The 26,919-nt window shown below is 54.0% G+C and overlaps 1 protein-coding gene and 1 pseudogene across 1 annotated transcript; one reads left to right on the top strand and one right to left on the bottom strand.

Annotated features, from left to right (window-relative positions):
• The window catches only part of LOC131093377 (uncharacterized), a 1,138,058-nt pseudogene that overhangs the window by 725,014 nt on the left and 386,125 nt on the right, over positions 1 to 26,919 (bottom strand).
• LOC131093327 (zinc finger protein 586-like) lies at positions 6,579 to 8,625 on the top strand. The gene is made up of 2 exons (XM_058040487.1): positions 6,579 to 6,698; positions 7,658 to 8,625. Exons 1-2 carry the CDS (start codon positions 6,579 to 6,581, stop codon positions 8,342 to 8,344), a joined length of 807 nt encoding a protein of 268 aa, XP_057896470.1. The 3' UTR covers positions 8,345 to 8,625.

The following is a 26,919-nucleotide window of genomic DNA, read 5'->3' as shown; positions in this document are numbered from 1 at the left end:
TCTGATCCCATCCCATGGTGAAGTGTTGTGTTCCTCATTTGAGTGGATTGTTCAGCAGGAAGGTCAGGAGCTGGAGCTGTCTGGTTGGTTATTGCGAGGACAGCTTGTAATCTAATGATGCCATTGAAATGAGAAATGGGTTCTGTGGCTCCTGATATGAATTGGATCGGGTTCCCAGGGGCTGGTCCGTGGTGTTGTAGGATTTGTTCTGCTGGTCGTTCATATTTTCCCCATTTTTGGCCGCTCTCTTCAGCCAGGGCTGCATCAATTCACTGCTTTTCTCTAATTAAATCATCAAATTCTTGGATTCCCAACTGATTTCCCTGAACATTTGGTAGCAAAAAATCCTGGGTGCCCTAATATACCCTACATAACACAGACAGTGAAAGCACATATTGGAGTGGGCAGAGGGATGATTCCCCCGATTTATTTATAGTGAAGTTTCCCAACATTCTCCATGTGCTGTTTCCCTTTGCAGCTTCACCCGTTTCTGTTGCAGGGTCAGATATCCTCCCCCTGGGCTCTGCCTTGAGCTGTGCAAATTCCATCAGTGCCAGCAGGCAGAGCTTGGGGTGAGGGGCAGAGGGAATCAGCCCAATTCCTGCCCCGGGCAAGAGACCCAGGTGCATTGTCCACACTTTGCCCAGCAGTGTTCATTTGCATTTCTAAAGCTCCTCTGGAGGCTGCCTGGAATGGAGCTTCTCTTCCAGGGCAGCCATCTGGTGAGTCACATGTGGCCCCCCCCAGAATCTGCTTTTAAAAAAAAACATATTAACTATTTATAAGTGTAAAGCGTTACTTTTAAAGCTATTCAGTTTTGCAAAATGCAGCATAAAGGCAAACATGGAAACACCCAGACCAAAACTTGATGCTTACACTTCTGTCCCAAACCTACCTGACCATATAAAGTGGGAATATTATGAAAATTTTTCTCATATTGTAATTTTGTCACTGAAACTGCAGGGAAAACAAAAACTCTCCAAGAATCTCTTTAGTGTTAGAGAGTCAAGGCATTCCTTGGTTCTGGCCAGGATGTGCAACAGAAATAATTTCTTTCACAAATAGCCTGGCTGTGCAGAGAAAATCATTCCATGCCATGTGAGTTTTACTCGAGTTTTCCTAAACTTTATGTAGAACCAATTTAAATCCACTGCTTTAATGTTCATTGCTTCCAAGTTGTGTAAGTTTTTAGTATTGGGTTTCCTGTTGGACCTGGATTCCCTCTCCTCTGATGTGTGAATTCAGTCTCCAGACTCCTGGATTTCCTTCTCAGCCTTTTCCAGCCCAGGTGTCTCCAGCTCTGCCGGGGGCAGTGTCTCGGGTAGCTGTTGGTTGCTGTTTGCTGCTGGGCAGTGTTGATGTTTTGTTGCTGGTCGTAATCTCTGTGGGTGTCTTTTGGGCTGTTCCCAGTCTGTTCAGATGTTAAACTCATCTCAATTCAGTGGCATAACACCCCTTGAATAAAAGCTTTAAAATTCCTTTCCCCAAGGCAAAGACAAACCAAGCCTGAGCAGAGAAATAAGATTTAAAAGAACCAAACTTGGTACATTTTGCAGCAGTGCAATGGCAGGCAGCCCAGAGTGTGGGTGTCAGTGAGCCCCAGAGTGGAATTGTGCCGTGGTGTTCCCCAGCAGCTGTGGCAGTGCAGGCCCAGCCAGCGCTGAAGCTGCAGCAGTGGCAGCAAGGCTTGGCCCCAGGGGCTGGAGATGGCAGAGGAGGGTGGCCAGGATTGCAGAGGATTCCAGGCGAGGATCTGTGGGCAGGCGCAGGGGCTTGGCCCGCTGTGGAGCCCTGGCTGCTGCTGCGTTGCCTTCAGGGCAGGCTCAGGGGCGGCCTCCCATCCTCCTGCTGCGGGCGGGAAGTGCAAATCTCCGGGGCTTCAGAGCCCTTGAGGCCAGGCTGAGGGGTCCCCCGTGTTGAGCTGTGCTGGCAGCTGTTTCTGGCCTCAGGGACACTTGGCATGGGCCCCTTGGCCACCAGTGGTGCTGCTTTGCACTCCTTAGGCAGGAGCCGATGTCCTGGCTGGGTGTTGGCAGCAGCAAAGTGCCAGGGCAGGCTGTGTGCCAGCCCAGCTTCCTGGGGGAGAATGTGCCTTGATATCTGCTCCAGTGGTTGCTGAAGCAGTGAGAATTGCTTTTGCCCCCCTGTTAGGTGCCATGGTGTCAGCAGAAGATGTTGAAGCCTTCCTGCTCAGGGCATTTCAGTGCCAGGCTCTCACAAGCACCCACAGCTCCGTGGGTTGAGCTGAGCATGGGGCAGTGACCTGCGCTGTGTCTGATTCCCCTTCCTTAATAACAGCCTGTCTTGTAGCTTTTTTCCCTTCTGCTGCCCTTTCAGAGCCATCCATAAACACATTTTCTCCCTCAGGCCAGGGAATATCCCATCATCAATCTCTCCCAGCCTGGGGCTGGAGCTCTGTCCCTTGAGTGCAGTCTTGGGTTCCTTGCCAGCCCCTCTCCAGGCTGTTCAAACAGGAGGCTGGGTTAAACCCTTGCCCTGTCCTCAGTTCTAAATCCTCCTGTGCCATTAAACAAATTTCATACTGTAATAACCGAGCCCTGCTCATCTATTTAGAGGCTCTTTTGGTTGTTGGAGCTTTAACATGATGCCAGACTTGAACTATAGGAGATCATATGTAGGGTTAAATATTTTAGCACAAGAATTCCTTTGGCAAGACCCTGTTTAATATCCACCTGTAATTCAAATTCTTTTTCCCTGTCTGGAAGGCCCAGGCCAGCCACCTCATTTAATCTTCATTTTAACACTTGCAAATTCTGTGTTTCCTCCCCCTGTCCATCCATCCAGTTTGTGGACTGGCAGGATAGGAGTGTTGGAGGGAGACATCCTTGGCTCCAAAAGCCCTACCTTTAACAGGGACTCAGTACCAGGCTGTGAGCCCTTCCTTCCCTCTCTTGAAACAGGGTATTGCTTGTCCTGGTTGCTTTAAAGTAATTTGTAGAGGCTCCATATTTAATTTTCCCTCTTCCCCTGGGGCTGCCCACACTTCTGGGTTCACTTCAGCATGGGCCTTGTCAGATTTTGGCACAAAGGTAGAACAGAACTGGCCTCTGTATCCCTTTTGCAGTATTAAACCCAGCTCACAAATTCTTTCCTAGTTAATTACAATCAGAGGAGGAAGAAAAAGCCATTCATTTATTTCTGAACTATCCCCCACAGCTTCTAATAGTGGTTGAGCAAATCATACCTGCTCATCTTTCCCACTCATTCCCTTGAAAATTAAAACATTCCTTTACTATTTTCCCCCTAGGTCTAAGATTCAGAGTGGATTGAGAGGCCCTTGTGTCCATCAGGAAATGCCTCCTCTCAATGCAGACCCACCCTGAATGTTCTCAAGGGCTCCAGTGTGGAGGGTCCCTGGTATGATGGGAGCCCTGCCAATCCATGTCCATCAAGGGGTGGACTTGCTGGTCCTGAGGGTGCTGCTGTCTGTGCTTGCAGTGTCCTTGTGCCCTGCAGCTGGAGCCCTGGTTCCTTGCCAGGGGCTGTTTGGATGGGCTCTCCCCTGCTGAGGAGGGCAATGCCTCTGCCAGGTGCTTGTGGCCGAGCCCGTGCCCTGGGTGCTGGGGCCCCCTTGGGCCCTGGGGTTGATCCCTCAGGGGCTGTAGGAACTGTGCCCTGGCCTTTGCCTTCAGCTTGGCCTTTTGCTGCTCCCTTCTTGCATTCACCTGCTGTGCCTTTGTGCCCAAGTGCTGCAGGGCCTTCTTCTGCCCCTCCTGCAGCCCCCTCAGTGCCTGTGGGTGCTTGTCTCATTTTACAAGAGAGGTGTCTGCTTGGGAAGGCAGAAAAAGCCTCTCTTGGAATGGAGAATGCAAACCCCCTCCCTCTTAATTTTTAGACTAGTGAAATGAAGGGGCTCTCAGGCAAGGATATGGGAATAGGAATACCAGTTGTTTACTAGTGTGTACAATAAAGCAAACAAACACCAACAGCTGTGGCACTGACAGCAAACAGAGCCCGGATCCAGTCCCGGCCTTTGGGCTGCGGCGCTTTGCCCTTGGGTGCAGTTCCGGGCATGGTCGGCAGGGGCGCTGGTGGCTCCTGCGGGGCGGGGCAGCGCATCCCTCCCATGGGAACCTCTCTGAACGGAAATAGAGCAATCCCTTCATCTAGCTCTTTCACTTTTTTACCTTCTATAACCTTTCTCCCGTGGTTTGGGAAAGAATTTGGAGAGGGCTGCCTTTTAACTGAGCTCCTAGTGTTTCAATAAGGTGCTTCCTGTGGAGAGAGAGAGTTTCCCTGAACAGCCGGAGCTGTGGTTACCGAGGGGCTGTAACTCAGAGCAGGATGGGGTCAGGGGAGGATATCCTGCCGAGGCTCGGTGGGAGTGTGGGCAGGGTCTGCTGTCGGAATCAGCAGAGGGGGATCTTCCCATGGAGCCCGAGGCGGAGTGTGGGTAGCCCCCACATGGCTGATGGCGGCTGATCCGGCAGCTGCCGGCAGAGCAAAGGCAGGTGGGAGAGCCCGGCAGCGGTGGCGGTGCCCAGCGCACGTGGCACGGGCAGGGCAGCCGGGGATGGGATGGCTGGGACCCCCCCGGGTGCGGTGGGGGTGGTGACCTCGGAGCAGGAGGCAGGACAGAGCAACCCCCATCTTCCCCAGCATGGCCGGCAGAGCGGCCGCGGGCCAGGCAGTGGGAGCAGGGCACACAAATTGAGCGACAGCGCCGGGGCAGGTGGAGCTGCCCTGGGCAGTGAGGCCACACCTGGGATGGAAACCGGGGCAGGCGGAGCTGAGGCGGGCAGCGAGCCGGGACCCGGGACAGGCGCCTCGGCCGCGAATGGAGGGGGCAAGACCTGCAGAGGATCCCACTCTCTTTATGATTTTTCCTCTTGTTCCTCTCCCTTTCATTTTTCCTTTTTCTTTTCTTGTTTTTTTCTCGGGGCTTTCTGATACTTTAAAGGTTTTTATTCTCCTAAAATCTCCTCTCTAACATATGGCATATTGTCTTTTTTCTAGATTAAACGGGTTTTGTTTACATATATATCCAGAGCCTAACAAATCTAAACTTCTGCATGGATACTTTGAAATGGTCAACCAGCTAACTCATGACCTCCAAATGTTGTTTTTCTCTTCACCTTTTTATTTCTCCTTTGGCATATTAAGCATCTCTCAGGTTCTGGGTTTGCTACTCCAAAAATCCCAGTGCACCCATACTCCCTTAAAAAATGATCACACAAAGCTTGAGTATCACCGTGCGTTTTCTGATGCAAGTCTTCTAATATTTTCCTAGTAAGCACATTTAATTTTGAAATTGTCTTCCATCATGAAGTTTCCATTTCCCTGATTTATCTTTTTCACTTCCTATCTTGTTTAATTCTTTTTTCTCAGATTTCCTAAACGTTGGAATTTCCAGCTTTTCCTCCTTTGGAGTTATTAATGACATAACTCTTTCATCTCCATCTTCTACTGTGATGTTCCCCAGTTTGCCCAGTTTGCCTCTCCTCTGGCCCGGGCCGGGTTCCCCCCGCCCGCAGCGGCTGGAGCAGCCGAGAGCCCTGCGCTGCCCATCGCGACCTGTCCCGGCTCCATCCCCGCTCCTGCCGCGGGCTGCGAGGGCTGCCGGAACAGGGCACCGAGGGTGTGGCTGCTGCTGGGGGAGGAGGAGGGGGCAGGGAAGGGCAGGGATGAAGAGGGAGGAGGAGGTGGGGTTAGAGGGGAGGAGCAGGGGGAGAAGGGATGGAAGAGAAGCGGTGGAGGTGGAGAGAGAGCAGCAATGGAAGGAGGAGGAGGAGGTGGGGTTAGGGAGGTGGAAGAGGAGAAGGTACGGAAGAGCAAGAATGGTAGAGGCGAAGGAGGTGGAGATAAGACAGAGGAGGAGGGGGGAAGGAAGGGGAGGAGCAGGAAGAAGAGGAAGAGGAGGGACAAAGGCAGATGGAGGCTGAGCTGAGGGAACCACGCTGTCCATCCCTGCCTGAATTCGCAGCCCCCACCTGTGGGATCATCGCCCCCTCATCGCATCGATGAGCTGGGAGGGGGAGCTCGGCCCGGATATCCCGGGGGGTCCCTGGGTTGGGGTTTTTGGGGGATGTTTGCAGAATGAAGCAGTCCAAGGCTGAGCGGCAAAGGCCCCTTGGATGGATATCGGGGGGTGGCAGTGGCGGCTGCTGGCAGAGGCAGCCTGGAGGAGCAGAGCCCTGTGTCCCCCAGGAGCCCAAAGTGGGGAGCCCAGAGAGGGGGGAGCGCTGCCATTGGCAGGAGCCTCAAGAGCCTGGAGAGGGGCAGGGGGGACTCCTTGGAGCCACTGCAGCCCAGAGCAGAGAATGAGGGGAGAAGGGAGCCCGGGAGCCCAAACAGCCCCGGCATCCCGAAATGGGGAGAGCGAAGCAGGGGGAGCTTTTGGCATTGCTGGGACTGCCAGCAGCCCGGGCAGGGCGGACACAAGGCACAAGGGGGACCCCGAATCCAAGCGTGACCTCCGAGCAGCTGGGACAGGGGGGAACCCCTGTCCCAGCTGAGGGGAGGAACCAGGGAGGGGGAACTCCTGGGAGGCTTTCCAGGGCTGAATCTGGGTGTTTGGGAGGTGTTTCTGGAGCCCAGATGGCCAGTGGCTTGTAGAGATGGACTCGGGCAGAGGGAACTTCAAACTCAACATTCTCATCCCTTTTTCCCTCAATCCAGGATTTCCCTTTGCCAACTTCTTGAAGGCTGCGAGGAAGATGCCTGGGACACTGAGGAAGGTGAGGGGGAAGTTAGTGTCTCTGGATTCTTAAAATCAGAGGGTTGTGGGAAAGCTGCAAAAGACAAGCCTCAGAGACATGAGAACTGATTTGAGCTTAGCAGCAGCCAATAGATTGGTCCGCAGAATCATTATATAAGAAGTAGAAATTAAGGAGAAGTAGAACAATGCTCTGTGTGCATTAATGCTTATCTAGAATAACTCCCTAACCTGCTGAAAAGTGTATCTAGCAAGATATTGGGAAGTTCCAAGATTAATAATGGAGCTCTTTGCATTGTGTTTTAAGGCTTACAAGCAGGTATTGTATTTGAAATAAGCAAGCATTGTTTTAACCGTCAATGTGCTTATAGTCCTTGGATAGAACTAATGTCAATATGCTTTTGCTTTGCATAATTGGTCAAAAACCTTTTAAAGTAAATTTTAATGTGAAGTTCTTTTTCTGCTACTTGTGATATGAGCTGCTGACATTTTGCCATTGTCATAACCAAGTAACGAGACAGATGTTGGAAAATCACACAGCTCAGGACGCATTCCCAGCAGTCCAGTCCTGTTTGTGATTTGTGCACAGCCCCGAGCTGGCGATGAGTGCCCCTTTCCCCTCTGTGCTGCTCCATCTCCCAGCCCAGCACAGCCCCAGCTGCAGCTCAGCCCTGGGGGGATCTCCTTGCCCTTGCCTGTGGCACAGAGGCAAATCCCATCCTGTCCTTGTCCTTCCTCCCCCAGAGCAGGAGCTGAGCATGGAGAGCAGGGAGGACAAATGCCTGCGTCAGAACCTGGTGGAAGAGGCCGTTTTGAGCGGCTCCACGGCGCAGGAAGCCAACGGGGAGGAAAAGCCCCAGAGATGCCGCACGAGGAGGGGCTGCAAACGTAGCCGGCGGGGATCTGAGGGGGAAAGAGCCAGCCTGGGCCAGGAAGGCGGCCGGAGACGGAGCCAGAGCTCGGAGCTGGTGCTCCCATGAGCAGCTCCATGATGGGGAGAAGCCCCACACGTGCGTGGAGTGTGGGAAGAGCTTCAGGTGGAAAGGCGACCTGATCAGGCACCAGAGGATCCACACTGGGGAACGGCCCTACGAGTGTGGGGAGTGTGGGAAGAGCTTCAGCGTGAGCGGCAATCTGATCACGCACCAGAGGATCCACACTGGGGAGAGACCGTATAAGTGTTCTGAGTGTGGGATGTGCTTCAGACAGAGCTCCAGCCTGATCAGCCACCAGAGGACCCACACTGGGGAGAGGCCCCATGAGTGTTCCAAGTGTGGGAAGAGGTTTACGACCAGCTCCCATCTCCTCCAGCACTATCGGATTCACAGAGAGAAGAGGCCCTTCCAATGCCCCGACTGCGGGAAGGGATTCAAGCACAGCTCCTCCCTCATCACCCACCGGCGCATCCACACCGGGGAGAGGCCCTACGAGTGTGATAAATGCAGGAAGAGGTTTGCAACTAGCTCCTGTCTCCTCCTGCACTATCGGATTCACTCAGAGGAGAGGCCCTTCCGCTGTCCCGACTGTGGGAAGGGATTCAAGCACAACTCCACCCTCATCACCCACCGGCGCATCCACACTGGGGAGAGGCCCTACGAGTGTCCCCAGTGTGGGAAGAGCTTCTCCTGGAGCTCTGGCTTGACCCGACACCAGCGGAGGCACCACTAAGGGAAGCCCTGCGAGTGCCCCAAGTGTGGGCAGAGCTTCGTGCGCTGCTCCAGCTCCATCCCCCACTGGAGGAGGCACTTTGGGCACAGCCCTGGTCACTCACATTCCCTGTGATCCATGTTGAGGACACACCTGGCTGCTTCTCCTTTTTGTTTGGCCTTAATTTTCCTCTGCTTCACCTTCATCCTTTAAAAACACCCAAAACTGGATTAAATGAAGGAAATTGATCGAATATATCTGACGTTGCATAATTTCTCAGTTGTTTTAGAGGGAATTTAGGTTTTGGGGACAGGTTCTGTGTGGAGTGCTGCTGTTGCTAAGAGGCAGGAATTTTATCTCACCCTTGTATTGCTAAGAACTCCTCCCCTGACCCCAACCCCAATTCCACCTTTGGGATATCCTGTAAAAACTCCACGGCTCTGCCTTTGCCCTGTCTTCGGGTTTGGGCCTCCCATCCCCCTCCGAGGTAAATTTGGGGGTCCCATTCCCCTCCCAGCTCTATTTTGGGGTCCCGACTCTCTTTTTCCCGCTCTCTTATTTCCAATCGTTCCCCCAGTCCCTTCCCTTTGGTTTTGGGTGCTCCAGGCCCCTCCTGCTCCGTTTTGGGGTCCTGACCCCATTTTGGATTAATTTGGGGTCCCCAGCCCATCCCCAGGGTCACCTTCCCCCCGCTCCCCAAATTCCGCTCCTGGCAACTGAAGAGTCATCAGCGAGACACGCTCTGATTCGCTGGAAATTACCCTGCACGGACTCTGCGTAATTACTGCAGCGAGAGGCCTTGGTCTGTGCCCGGCAAGTGATGAGTCAGAGTCGGGCCGGGCCCTGATTGGCTGCAAATCGCTGGGTGGGGCGAGTGCTTTGAGTTTGCGCCCAGCAACTGGATCGTCATCAGTGCCTCGCGTTGTGATTGGTCGGGATCATTTTTGGGGTGGGGACGGGAGGAACTGGGGTTTCTTGAGGTTTATTTGGGTTTATTTAGGGTTTGTTTGGGGTTAGATATGAACTCTTTAGGGTTTTTCTTGGGTTTTACTTGGTTTATTTCTGTTTATTTGGGGTTATTTGGAATTCTTTGTGTTTATTTGGAAGTATTTGGGTTTGTTTGTGTTTATTTGGGCTTATTTGGAATTATTTGGGGTTCTTGGGAGTTATGTTGGTGTATGTGGGAATTTTTTCGGTGTACTTGAAATCATTTGGTGGTCTTTGAGTTTAATTTGGGTTTTTTTGTTTGTTTTTTTGGGTTATTTGGATTTGTTTGGGGTTATTTGGGGCATTTTCAGGTATTTGGAGTATTTTGGGTGTTCTTTGGTGTTTATTTCGAGTGTTTTGGGGTTATTTAGGTTTTTTGGGGTCATGTGGGGTCAAAAAACCCGGGAATGCTTCTCCTGCAAAAATCCGGGAATTTTTCCTTAAAAATCCGAGAGTTTTTCCCCAAAAAACCGGGGAAGTCCTTTAAAAATCCCAGACTTCCCAGCCAATAGCAGCGCGCCCCACCCCAAAGCATCCAATCACCACGCTTCATCTCTCAAACTAACGAATCATGGCGCACCCCACCCCAAACCAACCAATCACCGCGGGTATTCCCTCAGGAACACCGGCCTTCCCGTGCGCGGATCCAACCAATCACCGCATGCCTCCCCACTGCCCGCCTCTCGCATGCCGAATCAACCAATCACCGCAGGTCTCCCCTCAGCTACTCCCGCCTCTCTCGAGCTGAACCAACCAGTCACGGCGCGCCTCCCTTCGGCAAAGCCCGCCTCCCTCGCCCGTGTCCTGTCAATCACCGCGTCCTCTATCAAACCAACCACTCACCGGGCGTCTCCCCTCAGCAACTCCCGCCCTCCCCGCGCGTCTCCAACCAATCGGAGCCGAGCCCAAAGCAGCGCCCCGTGACCACGGGCCGGGCATGGAGCGGGCGCCCCCTATTCCCCCCCCCCCCCCCGGGACCCCCTCAGGGACCTCCGGGAGCCGCCCCGGGCTCGGGCAGGTCCTCCAGGAGGCGCTGGAGAGAGCGGGGGAGGCGCTGGGAGAGGACGGGGGGCTCCGGGACCTGCTGAGGAGGCGCAGGGACAGGTGAGGGGTCCTGGAGGGGTCGTGAGGGGAATTTAGGGAGGGGTCTTGAGGATGCTTGGGGGGGATTTGGGGAGGGTCTGAGGGGAACTTGAGGAGGTTTTAGCGGGGGGGTGCTGGGGGGGCTTTGGGGGGGAATTTGGGGAGGGGTCCTCAGGGGGTGTCACGATCCGTCATCACGGACGGGTTTCGTGATGGTTCATGGATTTGATCTTAGGGTGCAAAAAGAACCAACACGGTACAAGGGGGTTTGCAATGATAATTGAAACAAATGCACCTTTATTGAATGACCACAGCAAAATGCGATAGAGGGATTAAGGGAGAGAAAAAGACAGAGGAAGAGAGGGAATAGGGCTGCCAAACGTAGAGACAAAGTCCTTTGGTCCAGTCCAGTCGAGGATCTGCCTGTTGCGTCGGGGAGATCTCGAAGTCTCTCGCTAACTCAGAGGTTTTTATTATGATAACTCCATTGGAAATTGCGAGGATGGGGAAACAGATACAATAAGGAATAGATGTAACAGGTAGTCCATGCTCTCAGTAAAGGAGAGCCATTGTCTTCTTGGTGCAGAGGTCACAACCTGCAGGCAAACATCTTGCTTTGGTCAGCTTGCCTCCCCCACACACCTGCCCCGGGCTGGGGGTTTCAGTCCCGGTCCTTGGAAGGAGCAGAGGGGCTTTTTCACATGGGGGTTCTGTGTCTCAGTCCTTGATGGAGAGGCTCCTTCCATCTCAGTCTGTCTGTCACGGTGGTTGTGAAACAGGTGAGGGTCTTCTGTGGGGGGACCACCTGAAACTCAGGAGAAGTCCAGCCAGGCCGAGAGGTGGGACAGCTTCCAAGGCTGTTGTTGCAACAAGGGCCCGGTGCCCCCTTATTACAGCGTCCTGAGTGAGTCGCTGCTGGTGAGAGAGAGACGGTGAATCTTGTTTCTAGATCAGAAGGCTGAATTTATTGATATATAATATATAATACATTATAACTATACTAATAAGAATAAGGACAGGGGTTGCAGAGCTGCTAAGCCAAGCTAAGAATAGATAGAAAGAATCTATAACAAAGTTGTGCCCAAGGACTCGGTCCCCGGCTTGCATTATGTGATTGGCCCTTAATTATAAACAAGAAGCATGAGCCAATCAAGAAACCCCTGTTGCATTCCACAGCATCTGATAATAATTGTTTACCTTCTCTTCTGAGGCCTCTGGCCTCCAGAAGACGCAGAAATCCGAAAGAAAGGATTTCTGTGAAGAAATGTCTGCGACACCCCCTTCTTCTTCTCCTTGGGCTCAGTGTAGCACACAGCAAACAACACCTGTGAGAACAATGGCTTAGCAACGCTCTCAGATCTAGGGCATTGTTGGCATGTGACTTTCTCCTTTGGAGCCAGAGATTTAAGACGGGGCGGTCTTTTCTTAGTGGTCCCCAAATGACGATCCTGAGGTAGATGAGGGAAAATTCGGAACCGACTCTCTCACAAATATAAAATTATTTTTTAAATTATATAAATTTAAGTTATATGATGTTTTCATAAATTAAAATAACATTTTATTACAATTAAAAAGTATTAGTTATTTTAAAATAATTAGATATTCCTAACAAGGGTTGAGCTCTCCCTCCCTGCTCAGTGCAGGATGTGGGGAGGGGGCGATGCTGATGGGGCCGGGGGGGCTGCAGCTCTGGGGGGGTGGAAAAACGGCGAGGTTCTGGTGCTGCTGCTCTTCTTCCTCCTCTTCTTCTTCTTTCCAGTTCCTCCTTCTCCCACCTCCTCCTCATTTCTTATCCTGCCTCCTTCTCCTCCTCTCTCCGGCGTTTCTCCTGATCCTTCCTCTTCCTCTTCTTCCTCCTCCTCCTCCTCCTCCACCTCCTCCTCCACCTCCTCTTCCCGCTCCCCCCGAGCCCAGCCCCCACCCTTTGTCCCCGTCCCTTTGCCCAAATCCGTCCCATCGCCCCCCCACACCCCTCCCCATCACCCCCCAATAAACGGCCCCGGGGCCAACTGGGAAGCTTTACGGGGAGCACTGGGAGCAGGCACTGGGCGCGGGCAGAGCGCCAGCGGGGCTGGGGGGTACACGGGACCCCCCAAAATCAGCGGAGCGGGGACGGAGCGGGGGGTCCCGGCCGGGCCCGAGCCCACGGGGAGGGGCTGCGGCCGCCGCCGGCTCAGGAGCTCTGTGGGCAGAGAAAAGGGGGTGACACCGGGCTGGGGGCCCCGGCGGGAGCGCACGCGCTCCGCCACGGCGGGGATGCCACCCCGGGCAGCCGCCCTGACCTTCTTGCGCAGGGAGAAGCCGAGCCCCAGCGCCAGGAAGACGAAGCCCAAGACGAAGCCCCCGATTCCCGTCAGCATCTTGCTGCGGGCGGCGTCCGGCGGCATCTCTGGGGGGTCCGCAGGGCTCAGCACCCCCAAAACCTCTCAGGGACACACCAAGGCGCTCCGAGCGCCCCCTCCAGGCTCAGTTCAGTCCCTTCCAGTGTGGTAGCTAGGGAAGAGGCGCTGCGGAAGATTTCGCGATGTCACGGAAAGCTAGGACCCTCGGTTCCCCATAGATAAGACCCTCAGGTACTCATAGATAAGAAATTAACATAGGAATGTGGTCCCACTAACAATAGGAATGTTGCCCCACTGAAGCCAGTAACTTTCCATCCCTTACCCAGTACTTTTCCATTCCCTACTAACCATAGGTAAGAAGGACAAACCCCTTTTTGACGTAGAGACCCCGAAGACTATAAGACCCCATGAGAAGAAGTAATAAATGCCTTTTGACCGTCCACCACATTGGTGTCTGCGTATGTCATTGGCCCGAACGGCCCTAGAGAGAGGGCTGTCGAGCTGTACCTCAGAACCAGGTCGCCTGCCTTGATCCAGAAGGCAACATTTGGTGCCGGAACCCGGGACAGCGGCTTGCGCCCGGGAAACGGGAACACTCCTGGAAAGAGGACGGCGGCTGCGGCAGCGGGACTGACCGCAGCGGGGGGGGACGCCTCCCGGACCAGCTTGGACCATGGAATCCACAGCGAAGGTCGTAAGTCAGGCTCATGAGCAATGGGGAATTAAAGGTGAGCTCAGGAACTCTACTCTTGCTATTGCAAGGCTCCTAGAGCTGGGGACGATCGAACGTCCGGTAAATATATTATATTGGGAAGCGCGGGAAAAGTGCACTGCCGCCTCAGCAGAGGACTCTAAGTCCGCAGGCAGTGGTAAAAACCTCAAAGCGTGGGGGAAAGTAGAAGAGGCCCTACGCAAGACGTTAGAAGAACAGGAGACGCGGGAAGCCGCGCGTATACGTTTATTAGCTACACCAAAGCCGGGGGTGGGGGCCGCGACGCAGACCGCCTCTGAGAGCGATCGGATTGAAGGCGGGAACATGCGGGGGCCGGGCGCGTTCCACCCCTTCCCGAGCCCGAGCCCAGACCCCCCAGAGCCCCCAGGAGACCCCCCGGAACCCCCAGGGGACCCCCTGACCTTGCCGCGGAGCCCGCCGGGTCCTAGCCTCCCCGCGGAACCGTCCGAAAAAGCCGCGGTTTCTCTATCCATCTCTTCCCCGCCGGCCGCCGGTCCGGCGCAAGAAGCAGAGCAGCGCGCGCGATGCTTCTGGCAGGGACTCGCGGAGGAGGCGCGGAACGAGGCCGGATTGTCGGACCCCGCTGGGATCGGTAAAAACTCGCCCCCGCCATGTGCGTTTAAAAATGGCGCCGAACCACATGGCGAGGGCGGAAAAGAGGAGGCGGGGGGCGGAAACGGAGTCAGCCTGCTTAACAACGCATGCGCGGGCGAGCGGGGAGACGGGGCGGCCCCCGCGGAGGAGCGTAAGACCAACCAGAGCGCTCTATCCAAATTAGGTCCTTATGGGGCAAGGACCTCCCCCGGCAGGAGGCGGGGGGAGCCCAGGGGGAGGGAGCAGCACCACCCCCGAAGGGAGGAGCGAGGTCGAAGCCGCACAAAACGGCACGGAGCGCCGGAAGTGTACCGGCAGTCAGCTTCCGCCTCAGAGTCAAGTTACAGTTGCTCAGACAGCTCAGAAGAGCCGACCGAGTCCGGCTGGGACTCGGAAACCGAGAGAGCAAAATTAATGCGGTTTCGAGCGAAACCGAATAAAGCTTTAAACAATATCGAGAAACAATCGCAACACAAACTCAGCGATTGGGGAAAAATAAAAGCAGCCTGTGGGGACCGGGCACCGGCAGCCTCCATGCACACTTTCCCGGGGGGGGTTGCCGGAGCGCGGGGGAACCAACAAAGGGCATATACCCCGGTTAACCCAAAGGAAGCCAAAGCGATTTCAGAAATAGGGATCAACTCAGCTGTAGTACACACTCTTGAGGATGACCTTTCTAGCAATAACGATCTGCTCACTTTTGATATTAAGCAAATAAGCCGCATGCTTTTTGATGGGTCGGGGCGGACTGTATTTAAGCAGGAATGGCAGGACGACCGCGTTAGCCCAGGCTTCCGGGGAAGGGCAACAACTCAGGGAGCTGTCCCCAGCCGGCACAGCTTTCCCTGGCAGCACCCTCACTCCAAGCATCCCGGCCCCGGGGAAACGGGACGTCCTTTCCATGCTCGGATTTCGGATTACAAACCTATCCTGAAGGCCACTGCCGTGCACCCCCTGCTGCCAATCAAATTGACTTGGAAATCATCAGACCCTGTATGGGTTGAGCAGTGGCCCCTGACAGAGCCTCGAATGGCAGCCTTGCTGGAACTGGTCGACCGCGAACTGCAAAAGGGTCACATAGAACCCTCCACCAGCCCATGGAACACCCCTGTATTCGTGATCCCCAAGAGGTCCGGACAAGGCTATCGCCTCGTCCACGACCTGAGAGAGGTGAACAAGACGATCCGACCCCTGGGTCCAGTTCAGACTCTGCTACCCGCGAACTCAGCCATCCCCACAGGGCAGCCGTGCGCAGTACTGGACATCAAGGACTGCTTCTTTTCAATACCCCTGCACCCTGAGGACAGAGAACGATTCGCCTTTTCCGTGGCGTTTCGGAATGGCGAGCGGCCCAACCTTCGCTTCCAATGGAGAGTGCTTCCACAAGGCCTAGTCGACAGCCCGACCATATGCCAGATCACCGTGGATAAAGCACTGACGCCGGTCCGACACTCCAATCCCACCGCAACCATCATCCAGTACATGGACGACATCCTTGTTGCAGCACCATCAACAAGCCAAGTAGATGACCTGGTGACCACAATCACAGAGACCCTTCAGGCCAACGGCTTCGAGATCGCGAGCGCAAAGATCAAGAGAGGACCCTGCGTGACCTTCCCGGGAGTAGGAATCACAAGCTCCTACATGACACCCCCCGAGATGAAGATCAACCGAGAAGTCGAGACGCTCCACGACATGCAACGCCTGGTGGGATCGCTGCAGTGGCTTCGCAACATCGTTCTGATTCCTCCCGAGGTCATGGACCCTCTGTACGACCTCCTGAAAGGGAAGAACCCCTGGGAACCCAAGGAGCTGACGCCGCAAGCAACGATCTCCCTCGACTTCATCGAAAACCAGATGTCCACTGGCACGCTTGCCAGGTGGAACCCAGCCATGCCACTGGACTTGTACGTCCACTTTACACCGAAGGGGGGAGTGGGAGCACTGGCTCAAGGACCTTCTGAAAAGGCCCGACCGATCCAATAGGTGGTCCTCGGAAGACCCGCTCGTGCATTTTCCCCAGGAATCGAATGCATTGCCAGCCTCATCATGAAAGGCAGGAGACTCGCCTTGAAACACCTAGGGACAGAGCCAACAAGCATCCACCTTCCGTTTCGCAAGCAGCCGACCTCGGAGTCAGCCACAATATCGGAGTACCTGGCCCTTGCTCTCTCCGGCTTCGGAGGAGAAATCTCCTACTCCTCCAAGCCACCCTGGACTAAGCTGCTGACCGTAGTCAACATGGACATGCCACCGAAGGTCAAGGACAGACCGCAGCCAGGACCAACGGTCTTCACAGACGCTTCCTCCATGACTTCAACCGCAGCAGCAGTGTGGCAGGCAGGAGAGCAATGGCACTGCGTCAAAGCGTGTGACCCCACACTGTCGGTGCAACAACTGGAGGCAGCAGCAGTGGTTTTGGCGTGCGGACTCTTCCAAGACGAACACCTCAACATCGTAACGGACTCTATATTCGTGGCAAGGCTCTGCCTGTCCATGGCAGGACCAGGAGTGTCGACATCAGCAGCAGCCCTAATGCTGGAAGAAGCACTTTCCTCGCGACAGGGCACCGTGTCAGTCATCCACATCAACAGCCATGACCCAGTCAAAGGTTACTTCCAGACCGGCAATGATAAAGCGGACGCCGCAGCAAAAGGCGTTTGGACCTTGCAAAGAGCTCGTCAACTGCACGAGTCGCTCCACATCGGAGTCAAAGCACTGGCGAAGAGATGCGGAATCCCGACGGCGGACGCGAAACATGTGGTAGCCAATTGCCCTTACTGCCAGAAGTCACCCCTTTGGACCTATGGAGTCAACCCGAGAGGTCTCAAGCCCTCAGAAATCTGGCAGTCAGACTTCACCTTATGTCAACTGATGAAGCCCCGAGCATGGCTTGCAGTGTCAGTAGACACTTATAGCGGGATGATCATAGCTACACAGCACCCCAAAACCAACTCCAAAAACACAATTCAGCACTGGCTGACAGCCATGGCTTGGCTTGGTATCCCCAAGCAGATCAAAACGGACAATGGCTCCAATTTCATCTCTAAACAAGTACAGGAATTCGCTGCAAAATGGGGCATCACGTTAGTGCAAGGCATCCCACACAACAGTACCGGGCAGGCCATAGTTGAGAGAGCAAACCAGACCCTGAAAACCAAGATAGAAGTATTGGCAAAAGCAGAGGGCTTTGCCAATGCCATTCCCCCAGGAGATCAGGCACGTATGCTGGCAACCGCTTTGCTGGCACTGAATCAATTCCCTAGGGGAGACGAAACAAACAGTCCCGTCCAAAAACACTGGGCCACTCGATCACTAGAAGAGGGCCCACAGGTGGTAATCAGAAACGAGCTAGGCAAGTGGGAACGGGGTTGGAGGCTGATGCTCACGGGGCGAGGGTACGCGGCTGTCAAAAAGGACGGCAAAATCAGGTGGTGTCCACTTAAGTCGATTAAACCGGACCTTCATAGCGAGCAGAATGAGACTGACGAGAATTGCGAGTCTTTGTTTACAGGACCTGCTCGTGGGACGTCCTCGGGACACGTACATCCCAGTTCCAGACGAAAGCGACCGACCACCAAGCCGTCAGGCAGCACCCGAGAGACCCGCACGGGTGAGACCCAAGCACCAAGGGTGTTTCTGTGTGATTTTGCTGTTGGGGCTTGTCGCTAGAGGGCAAGCCAGCCCAGACCACTACCCCCATCGGCCATTCAGGTGGGTCATGCGACACCTTGGTAGTGGCAAAGCACTCAGAGAAATCACCACACCGAACACTCCATCCTTCGTGCTCCGCATCACCGACCTGTTTCCAGGACAGCCAAGGGCAAACCCCTATTCCCTACACGTCAAACACTCGTACCTATCTTACTGGTGCCCAGCTTCAAACCCTGGGAAAAGCTACTGCAATCACCCAGGGTGGGGATATTGTGGGCACTGGGGCTGCGAAACCATAGTCACAGATGCCAGACCGTCGGGGCCTGGGTGGGATCCACAAGAGCCAGACAAATTCTTACAGTTCACCTGGGCACCCATCAGCTGCAGAATACCCTTCTTCTTTCGCGAAAACCCCCATCAAAACCAACTTAAAATCCCTAACTTTCGGGCATGCACTGATTACAACATGACGGTCTTGCAGCCAGATCACCCTAGCTGGGCCACAGGCAAGACGTAGACAGTAGTCCTTCAAGGGTCAAAAGAGAGGGTGAACGTGCAAATTATCAGGCTCCAGCCGTCAGCACCCCGAGCAGTCGGACCCAACAAAGTGATTAAAAGCGTGCCGAAAGGGAGAAACATAACCTACCCCAAAACCTTACCCACAGGGGTCAGCAATGTCCCGACCAGTCAAGCGGAAACCTTTCAGATGAGTCGCTTAACCGAGTCAGACGCAGACCCAATCCTTCGTATGTTAGAGGCTACCTTTGTATCCCTGAACGAATCCAACCCTAACCTAACCGAATCCTGCTGGCTTTGTTACCATGTCAAACCCCCCTTTTACGAAGGAGTCGCTTTAAACACTCCCTTCAGTTATTCCACAGCCGACGCCCCTCACCAGTGCAGATGGGACACCCCTCGCAAAGGAATCACCCTGAGTCAAGTCACAGGCCGAGGCAGATGCTTTGGCAATTCAACCCTAGCTAAGCGGGGAGGTAACATCTGCACCAAAATTGGCACGCTGAACAGGAAAAACAATAAGTGGGCAGTCCCATCCGCATCGGGGATGTGGGTTTGCCAGCAATCCGGAGTGAGTCCCTGTGTTCCTTCCCAAATTCAATGACTCTAACGACTTCTGTGTCCAAGTTCTGATTGTTCCTAGGGTCTTGTACCACTCAGACGAAGAGATGTACCATCTTCTTGAGGGACCCAGCCGGATACACAAAAGAGAAATAATAACAGGTCCATTGGCGATGCTGTTTCTAACAGTCACCCTCGGACCATGCCTGCTGAACAAGCTGGTCTCATTCGTTCAGAGCCGCCTGGAACGGACCAACATCCTGTTCATAGGGCGACGACAGTTGCTGTGAATTCAACCAGAGAATTCAACCAAAGAACACTGCCAGTCACAAGATTTTCGAAACTTGTCTGGCAAAAGCTTACTCAGGTTTCCCAAAATCCCTTTCCCTTGTCAAGTTACAACCTTATACCTCAATTCAGTATCTATGTACACGACTACCTCATTCATTTGTGAAAAGGGGGGGGAGATGTGGTAGCTAGGGAAGAGGCGCTGCGGAAGATTTCGCGATGTCACGGAAAGCTAGGACCCTCGGTTCCCCATAGATAAGACCCTCAGGTACTCATAGATAAGAAATTAACATAGGAATGTGGTCCCACTAACAATAGGAATGTTGCCCCACTGAAGCCAGTAACTTTCCATCCCTTACCCAGTACTTTTCCATTCCCTACTAACCATAGGTAAGAAGGACAAACCCCTTTTTGACGTAGAGACCCCGAAGACTATAAGACCCCATGAGAAGAAGTAATAAATGCCTTTTGACCGTCCACCACATTGGTGTCTGCGTATGTCATTGGCCCGAACGGCCCTGGAGAGAGGGCTGTCGAGCTGTACCTCAGAACCAGGTCGCCTGCCTTGATCCAGAAGGCAACATTCCAGTCGCAACCGGCATCCTCTAAACCCCCTGCCCTTTGCTCCCAGCGCCCCCAAACTCCCTCCCAGTCACACCCAGCACCCCCAAACTCCCTTCCAGTCAAACCCAGCACCCCCAAACTCCCTCCCAGTCACACCCAGCACCCCCAAACCCCTCCCAGTGCCCACCAGGACCCCCCCAAGCCCATCCCACCTTCCCCAGCATCCCCCAAACCCCTGCCCAGCCCTTGACCAGGCCCCAGCCCCTCTCCCAGTTCCAGCCCGGCTCTCTCCAGCTCCCTCCCAGTGGCTCCCAGCACAGCCCAGTGGCTCTGCCAGCGCCCCCAGGGGCTCCCCCGTACCCCAGTGCCCCCTCAGGGGCTGCTCCAGGCTGACGTGCTCCACCTGGCAGTTGAGCTGAGCCCGCGCCGGGGCGGCGTTTCCAGCAGCACCAGCAGCTGGTAGGTCCAGTCCCCGTTGGGGACCACGTTGGTGGCCACCACGTGCTCCGAGAGCTCCTGCTGGCCCTGGAACCACCTCACCTGGATGGCAGCAGGGTAGAAATCCATCACGGAGCAGAGCAGGCGGCCGGGGCCGGGCTGGGAGCTCGACGGGGGCACCAGCGAGAGGGCCACGCTGGGGGGCACTGGGAGAGAGAGAGAGAGAGAGAGCGGGGACACACTGGGATCAGCTGGGGGGCACTGGGAGAGAGAGGGGAGGGCTGGGATGGGCTGGAAGGGAATTGGGAATAGAGTGGGAGGGACTCGGAATGGACTGGGAGGGACTGGGGGCTACTGGAAGGAACTGGGAATAGACTGGGAATTGACTTGGGGAGCATGGATGAGACTGGGAAGGACTGGGAGGGGCTGTGGTGGCACTGGGAGCGACTGGGAATGAAGTGCGCGGCACTGGGTGGCCGCGTCCAGCGCGGGGCACTCGGCGCTGGGGATCTACCAAAGAACAGATGAGTCATCAGCGGTACGCGATCTCATTGGCTGGGAAGCCTCAGCTGAATGCGTCGCTGAAATGGAGGGCGGGAGGGAGCCCTGGGAGGCACTGGGAGGGAATGGGGGGAACAGGAGGCCCCGGGGATGTGCACAAGGAGGGCTGAGGGCTCTGGGGCGATTCTTGGGGAGGTTTTGAGCGGCTCCACGGTCCTTGGGAGGGCAGGGCCCGAGGGGACACGCTCTGCTCCACGCTCACCTCGGCGCTCCAAGGTGATCGGAGCAGCAATCTCGTAGTTGTGCCGGCACCTGTCCACGTGAGCCCGCATGAACTCCATTATAGCCGGGTCGCTGTTCTACTTCTTGACATTCTTCTCCCCTAAGGGGGTGAACCCCACAAAGTGCCCAACGTCGCTTTCGAACGTCACGAACTGCTCCCGGTTGTAGATGAACCTTACCACCAACCTCACCTTCTCAGTGCCGTTAATGAAGAGACAATCGGCCTTATGCATCCACTGGAACACCCCTGTGAGTGCAGCACACAGCTCAGGGATATGCCCCCTTCAGCACCCCCCAGCATCACCCCTAGAGCTCCGGGGCCCATCCCGGATTCCTACTCAGCACCCCCTGTGCCCCACGGCCGCCACGGGACCCTCCTGCCCGCGCTGCCGCTTCCTCTTTGCCGCCCTTCCCCCATTTCCCCTTCCACATCCTCTCCCACATCCAGCCACTCCCAAATCACTTTTCTAGCCCCATTTCCCCATAAATCCCCCAATCTCCGGCCCCCTCGGGCTCAGTTTTGGGATCATCCCCTCCCCTTTTCCCCCCTTCTTCACCCTCTCCCACCCCTCCCTCTCCTCCCCCCACCCCTCAGCCCCTCCCGCTCTCCCTTTGGGGGTCCCCTCCTCCTCCCCCTCCATTCCGGCCTCCCCGCTTCGCCCCCTTTTCCCCCTTCTTGCCCCCGTCCCAGCGCCTCCCGCCTCCCGCTCACCCGAGACCTCCGCGCCCGCAGCCGGGGGGGCTCCCAGCACCACCAGTGCCACCAGCAGGGCCCCAGCTGCCGCCCCTCGCCCCATGGCCGGGGCCGGGCAGGGAGCAGCAGCCCCAAAGCAGCCGCGCTGCGCTGGGAGCGCCAGTCCGGAGCAGGGCGGGCTCGGCAGCGCCGCGCGCTCTCATTGGCTGCCGCCGCTTCTGGGCAGCGAGGGGCCACGGGCTCTGCCCGGCAACCGATGAGGCAATCCAACGTCCCGAGCTCTCATTGGCTAAGTCGCCCCCTGCCTACGCTGCCATTGGCTGAGGCCTTTCCGGGACGCTGCAGCCCCGGGCTGGGGGTTTTTTGGGCAGGGGGAACCTTGGGGCGCTGGGCAGGTGGGAGCTCAGGTGAGCCCAGCAATGCGTGCCCAGGTGCGCGGCATCTCAGGGCTGCCCGTGGTGAGCGGTGACGCTGGCCTGATGCCAGGCACCCCCAGAGCCGCTCTGTCCCTGCCCCCCGCAGCCGCACAGGGACAGAAAATGGAACCGAGGGTTCCTGCGTGGGGACAAGGACCGGGAGAGATTCCTCAGCAAATCCCACACGGGCACAACAGACCCGGCCTGGGCACACGGAGGGAATTTATTACCAACCAAATCACAGCAGCACAAGGAGAAGGAAAAGAAATCTCTCCAACACTTTCCCCCTGCCCAACACGGATCAGCCAGAATAGGGGTCATCAGGGCTCTGCCCAACAGGAGTCACTGGGGATCGTCCAACGCAGATCCTCCCATGGGGGGATGGAGCTGGAGCAGCGCATGATCTCTTCGCACACTTGGGACACTCGCAGGGCCTCTCCCTGATGTGGAAGTGCTGGTGAGTGACGATCTCTGAATCCCACCTGAAGTTCTTCTGACATTCCAAACACTCCTAGGGCCGTTCTCCAGTGTGGATCTTGTGGTGCTTGCTGAGGTCAGAGGTCCCACTGAAGCTCTTTCCACATTCCCCAGACTCACAGAGCCTCTCCCCAATGTGGATGTTCAGGTGTTCCATCAGGGTGGAGCTGGAGCTGAAACCCTTCCCACATTCCAAGCACTTGTGGGACTTCTCCCTGCCATGAGGCTCCATCAGCTCTGAGATCGGGCTGCATCTCCGGCCACCTTCCTGGCTCAGGGGGGCTCTTTCCTCCTCACACCTACCTGGGCTGGGTTTGCAGCCCTTCCTTGTGAGGGATCTCTGGGGCTTTTCCTCCTCCTCCATCTGGCCACAGCTTGGGAATGACAGACCCTGGTTTGGGGGAAACCAAGGTGGGAGCGCCTTGCAGTAGCGGCTCCTCCTGGCCAGGTCCGTCTCTAGAACTCAGCAGGAGTCTTGTGTCCATGAAAAGCTCCACATATCAAGATTCAGCCCAAAAAAAACTCTCCCAGGAGTTCCCTATTGCAGATCTCTCCAGTTTTGGGGTTCCACAGGTTTCCTTTCCTTGGGATCATAGGGGTCCAATGGTTCCAAGGGTTCTTCATTCTCTGGCGTCCTGCTTAGGGATGATCCAGGGGCTTTTGGGAGTCCATGGGGTCCCTTCTACCCTGATGCTCTGCTTTGACATCCCAGGGATCCCAGGGGTCCCTCCTCTCCAGGCTCCCCCCATTTCCAGTCTGCCGGGGTCCCCCAGCTCTGGGATCGCCCCTCTCTGCTCTCCCCACTCTGGGGGTCCCAGGGGTTCCCCTCCTCTTCTCTCCCGGGGGTCCCCAGGACCAATGTCCTCCCCTGCCCATACGGGGCAATGGCCATGTGGGGCCCCAAAGATCCCCCAAGGGGCTCAGCTTTGGGCTCCTGCAAGATCCAAACCTACACACACAGAGAAAAAACCTCCCATGGTCACCAGATGATATTTGGGGTCAGTTCCACAATCTGTGAGCTCCAAACACACCCCAATAAAAAACCCTCACCGGGACCGCCCAATGGATTTGGGATGAGCTCCCCCTCCCCGCTCACCTGCAGGACGAGCTGGGGGCGATGGTCCCGCGGCTGCGGCCACAGGGGGCACTGGAACCTCCTGTTCCTCCTGTTCCTGCTCCTGCTCCTCCTCTTCCTGCTCCTCCTTTTCCTCTCTCCATCCTCCTCCTCCTCCTTCCTAACCCTACCTCCTCCCCAGTTCTTGCCTTCTGTGTATTTAGAGTGGAGAACCTTGCTTGCATTTAGAACTAGAACAAAGATCCCAGACGGAACAAGGCTTGCTGCTTTTAGTCAGAAGTATCAGTGACTAAAGGTCACGTTTCCTTTGGTTTGGTGCCGTCCTTGCTCCTCCTCAGTGTTCAGGCTGGGCTATGGGGTGTCCTTGTTTGCTTCATTTTCCGAGTTCCTCTTGCACACTTCGGGCCATAGGCTGTGCCCTGGGAGGGTTCTTTGTGCTCCTTTTATGACACAGGAGAACCTTCCAGGCGGTTTCTGTATGAGCTGCTGCTGGGATGTCACAGGAACAGCGCCACGTGCCCGTGGTGTTCCCGTTGCTGTGGAACACGGAGGCCTCAGTGCCCAGAGTGGCTCTGGGCTCGTAGCCGGAGGATCCTCCTGCCCAAGGCATTCTCAGCAGCCAGCCCTGACAGGTGTCCTTCTGTGCTTGCAGGTGTTATGTTTGCCCAATTATCCCATCATAAAAAAACCCCGAAACAATATTTAAGGTAGCAGCAATTTTAATTAAATAGTTTAGATAATATATAAATAAGGGATAATTTGGTTCAAATAATAGCGCATAAGCAAAAACAACCATGAGGTACGGAGGGCAGGGTTCAATGACCCTTGCCACTTCAAGTACAAGCTTGCCAAGTGAAAGTCACCCCTTATATGTCATGCGTCAATGCCATCTCCTCCTATTTTCTGTTCGTCACTTTTCTGTCTCCACCCTCCTCACCACCTTTACCACGCTTGCGCCACCACTCGGTTTGGTGGTCGCACAAGTCTTTGGGGGTTGTCACTGATGAAGGCCCTATAGTCTTCTTCGTTGTCCTTTAATTCACCTTTGGGTTACACATGCGCACCAAGCCAGTACAATGTAAGCCAAGACTAACGTATCACTGCATCTACATATCAAGGCAAAAAATCCCTTATAATTAGCATTTTCTGTGACTGACCGAGGTTCTTGGTCATTTTTAGCAACTATATCTTCAGCTTCTTTCCTGTGGTCCTTGAAAAACATCTGCTGGGAAGGGGGGGGTGGAGCCTCTCCTCTCCCTCTCCTCCTTGGCATTACAACTTTTAACTATTAACTATTTTATTATTCTCAAATATTAATTACTGTATCAATATTGATTACTGTTTCAATTTTTATCAGCACGAATCATACCTATTTATCACAAATCCCCCATTTCTCTTTTTGATCATTATTATTTGTGCTGTATTTAAAAAGCTGTGCCCTGATATCTTTTATATTTTTCAGAATTTTTGTTTCCTCGTTGTCTCTTTTCATCTTCAAACTTTTCCAGCATTTCTATTACTGCTTCTAGTCTTTCACATCTCTTTCAAGTTTAGTTAGCATTTCCTGGTCTATTTCAATCTTTTTAGGTCCTTGTTCTTTAACAGGGGTCGATTTAGCTTTTAATACCATTATAGATCTTGATTTTCCTTTTTCTGCTGATTCTGAATCTAGAGACGTTGTAATCTGCATCTTTTGAATCACTGATTCAAAAGATTAGCCTAATAGTTACAAAATCATACAAGGCAGAAACAGAAGTCCCAGAATTGAGCATAACAACATGAACTTTAACTTTTTTCTCCAAACATTTCCAAAGAGGTTACCCCACCAATCTGCTTTCAAGATTGAATTCCACTTTTGTAGTGGCACATGAGCTGCTCTTTTAATTTCCTCTACAAGTTTTGTGGTAGCTTCCCCATAATCATCAATTTCTACACAGCACTTAAATTCATTAAATCTCCCACAAGCTCCTCCTTCTTTTGCTAACAGATAGTCTAGGGCGATCCTGTTTTGATACACAAACGCCTGCATTTGTGTATATTGCCTGGCCAACATTTTTAAAGCATCAGAGGTGTGATTTGACACCACTTCCACTAGTGCTTGGAGCCTTATTAGTTTATTCAACAGGTAAATTGGGGTCCTATATCCCCATGACCCATCCTGAGCCCATGTTGCTGGGTCATAATATGCTATAATTTGTTCTGCAGGCCATTCGTCCTCCTCCCATTTTTGATTCCCTCCTGCTGTTAGAAAATTTAAATTCAAATCTCCTTTATTCCACTGCAGGGTTTCATACAGTGGAGTTCCTAGCACATTGCTCCTAGACCTCAGTAGAACAAAGAAGGAGGGTTGTATTACTCCCAAAGTACAGGTTCCTCCCCATTTTTGAGGTAACACACTGTATCCTTGTTGCTCACAAATCCAATATATCCCATCTGAGGCTTTCCATTTCTTATCAGTTTTCTCCAGTTGTTCCCAATAAGACCTCAGGCTGTCGATGGATTGGTGGGGGTTAGCTCCAGGACTTCTGTACCAGCATAAATTAATCTGTTCATCCCATTCACAATTTATTTCTTTTATTGGTCCCCAATATCCAACGGGGTTTTCAGGTCGCTAAATTTTTGAACGATTATCCGTATTAACCACCAGTGTGGATTTACAAGGAGTATGCCCCATTATTTTATTAGATTTCCTTCCTTCTGGAGTTATACAAATGATTCCAATTACTTGATGGCTTAAAATCCATCCTTCAGGTCTCTTCAATGTTCCAGAAATTTAGGTATGGTACCATTTTAAAAATTGCTCTGGAGCTAAGGTCTCACCTTTCCACGGCCATCTTTCAGCCATTTGTAGACCTCCACAAATCCAACATTTTGATAATCCTAATTCTATAGCAATATCTTGTTGTAGTGTGTTCTGTTAGTTTGTTTAATTGGTCCCCCATTTTCTGCATTGCTCCCCCATTTTCTGTAATGGTTCTTCTCTCCCAGTTTTTCCCACCTTAGCTTTGTCAGTTATTATGTTCCCATGGCAACTCCCGCCATGGTATTGTCTGTCATTTGGTTACCTTGGTTACTCCTGCCACAGTTTATGTCAATCCTCTCTGTTACATGATTTCCCCTCCCCTGTGTTTCCTTATATGTGAATTTGTTCTCCTCCCTGGGCCCAGTCAATCACTCCCCACTCCTCCTCGTTTGCCAGAATCTTCTGTGCTTAGAGAGACTTGATTGGCTGTGGCTCCGGGGCCCCTCCTTTACATTGTTTCTATTGGGTTTTTCCTCATGTCAGTTATCCTAAGTTCACTCCCCTACCTTCCCCTATTGGTCCTTTGTAAACCCCTCCCTGGGATCCCTCCTCTCCTTTATAACCCTGTTGCACTCTTTGTTCTTGGTC

This window comes from Melospiza georgiana, chromosome 25 (assembly GCF_028018845.1).
Source record: "Melospiza georgiana isolate bMelGeo1 chromosome 25, bMelGeo1.pri, whole genome shotgun sequence".
NCBI classification, from domain to species: Eukaryota; Metazoa; Chordata; class Aves; order Passeriformes; family Passerellidae; genus Melospiza; species Melospiza georgiana.
The sequence above is the reverse complement of the archived record's forward strand: the minus strand, read 5'-3'. Positions and strand labels throughout refer to the sequence as shown.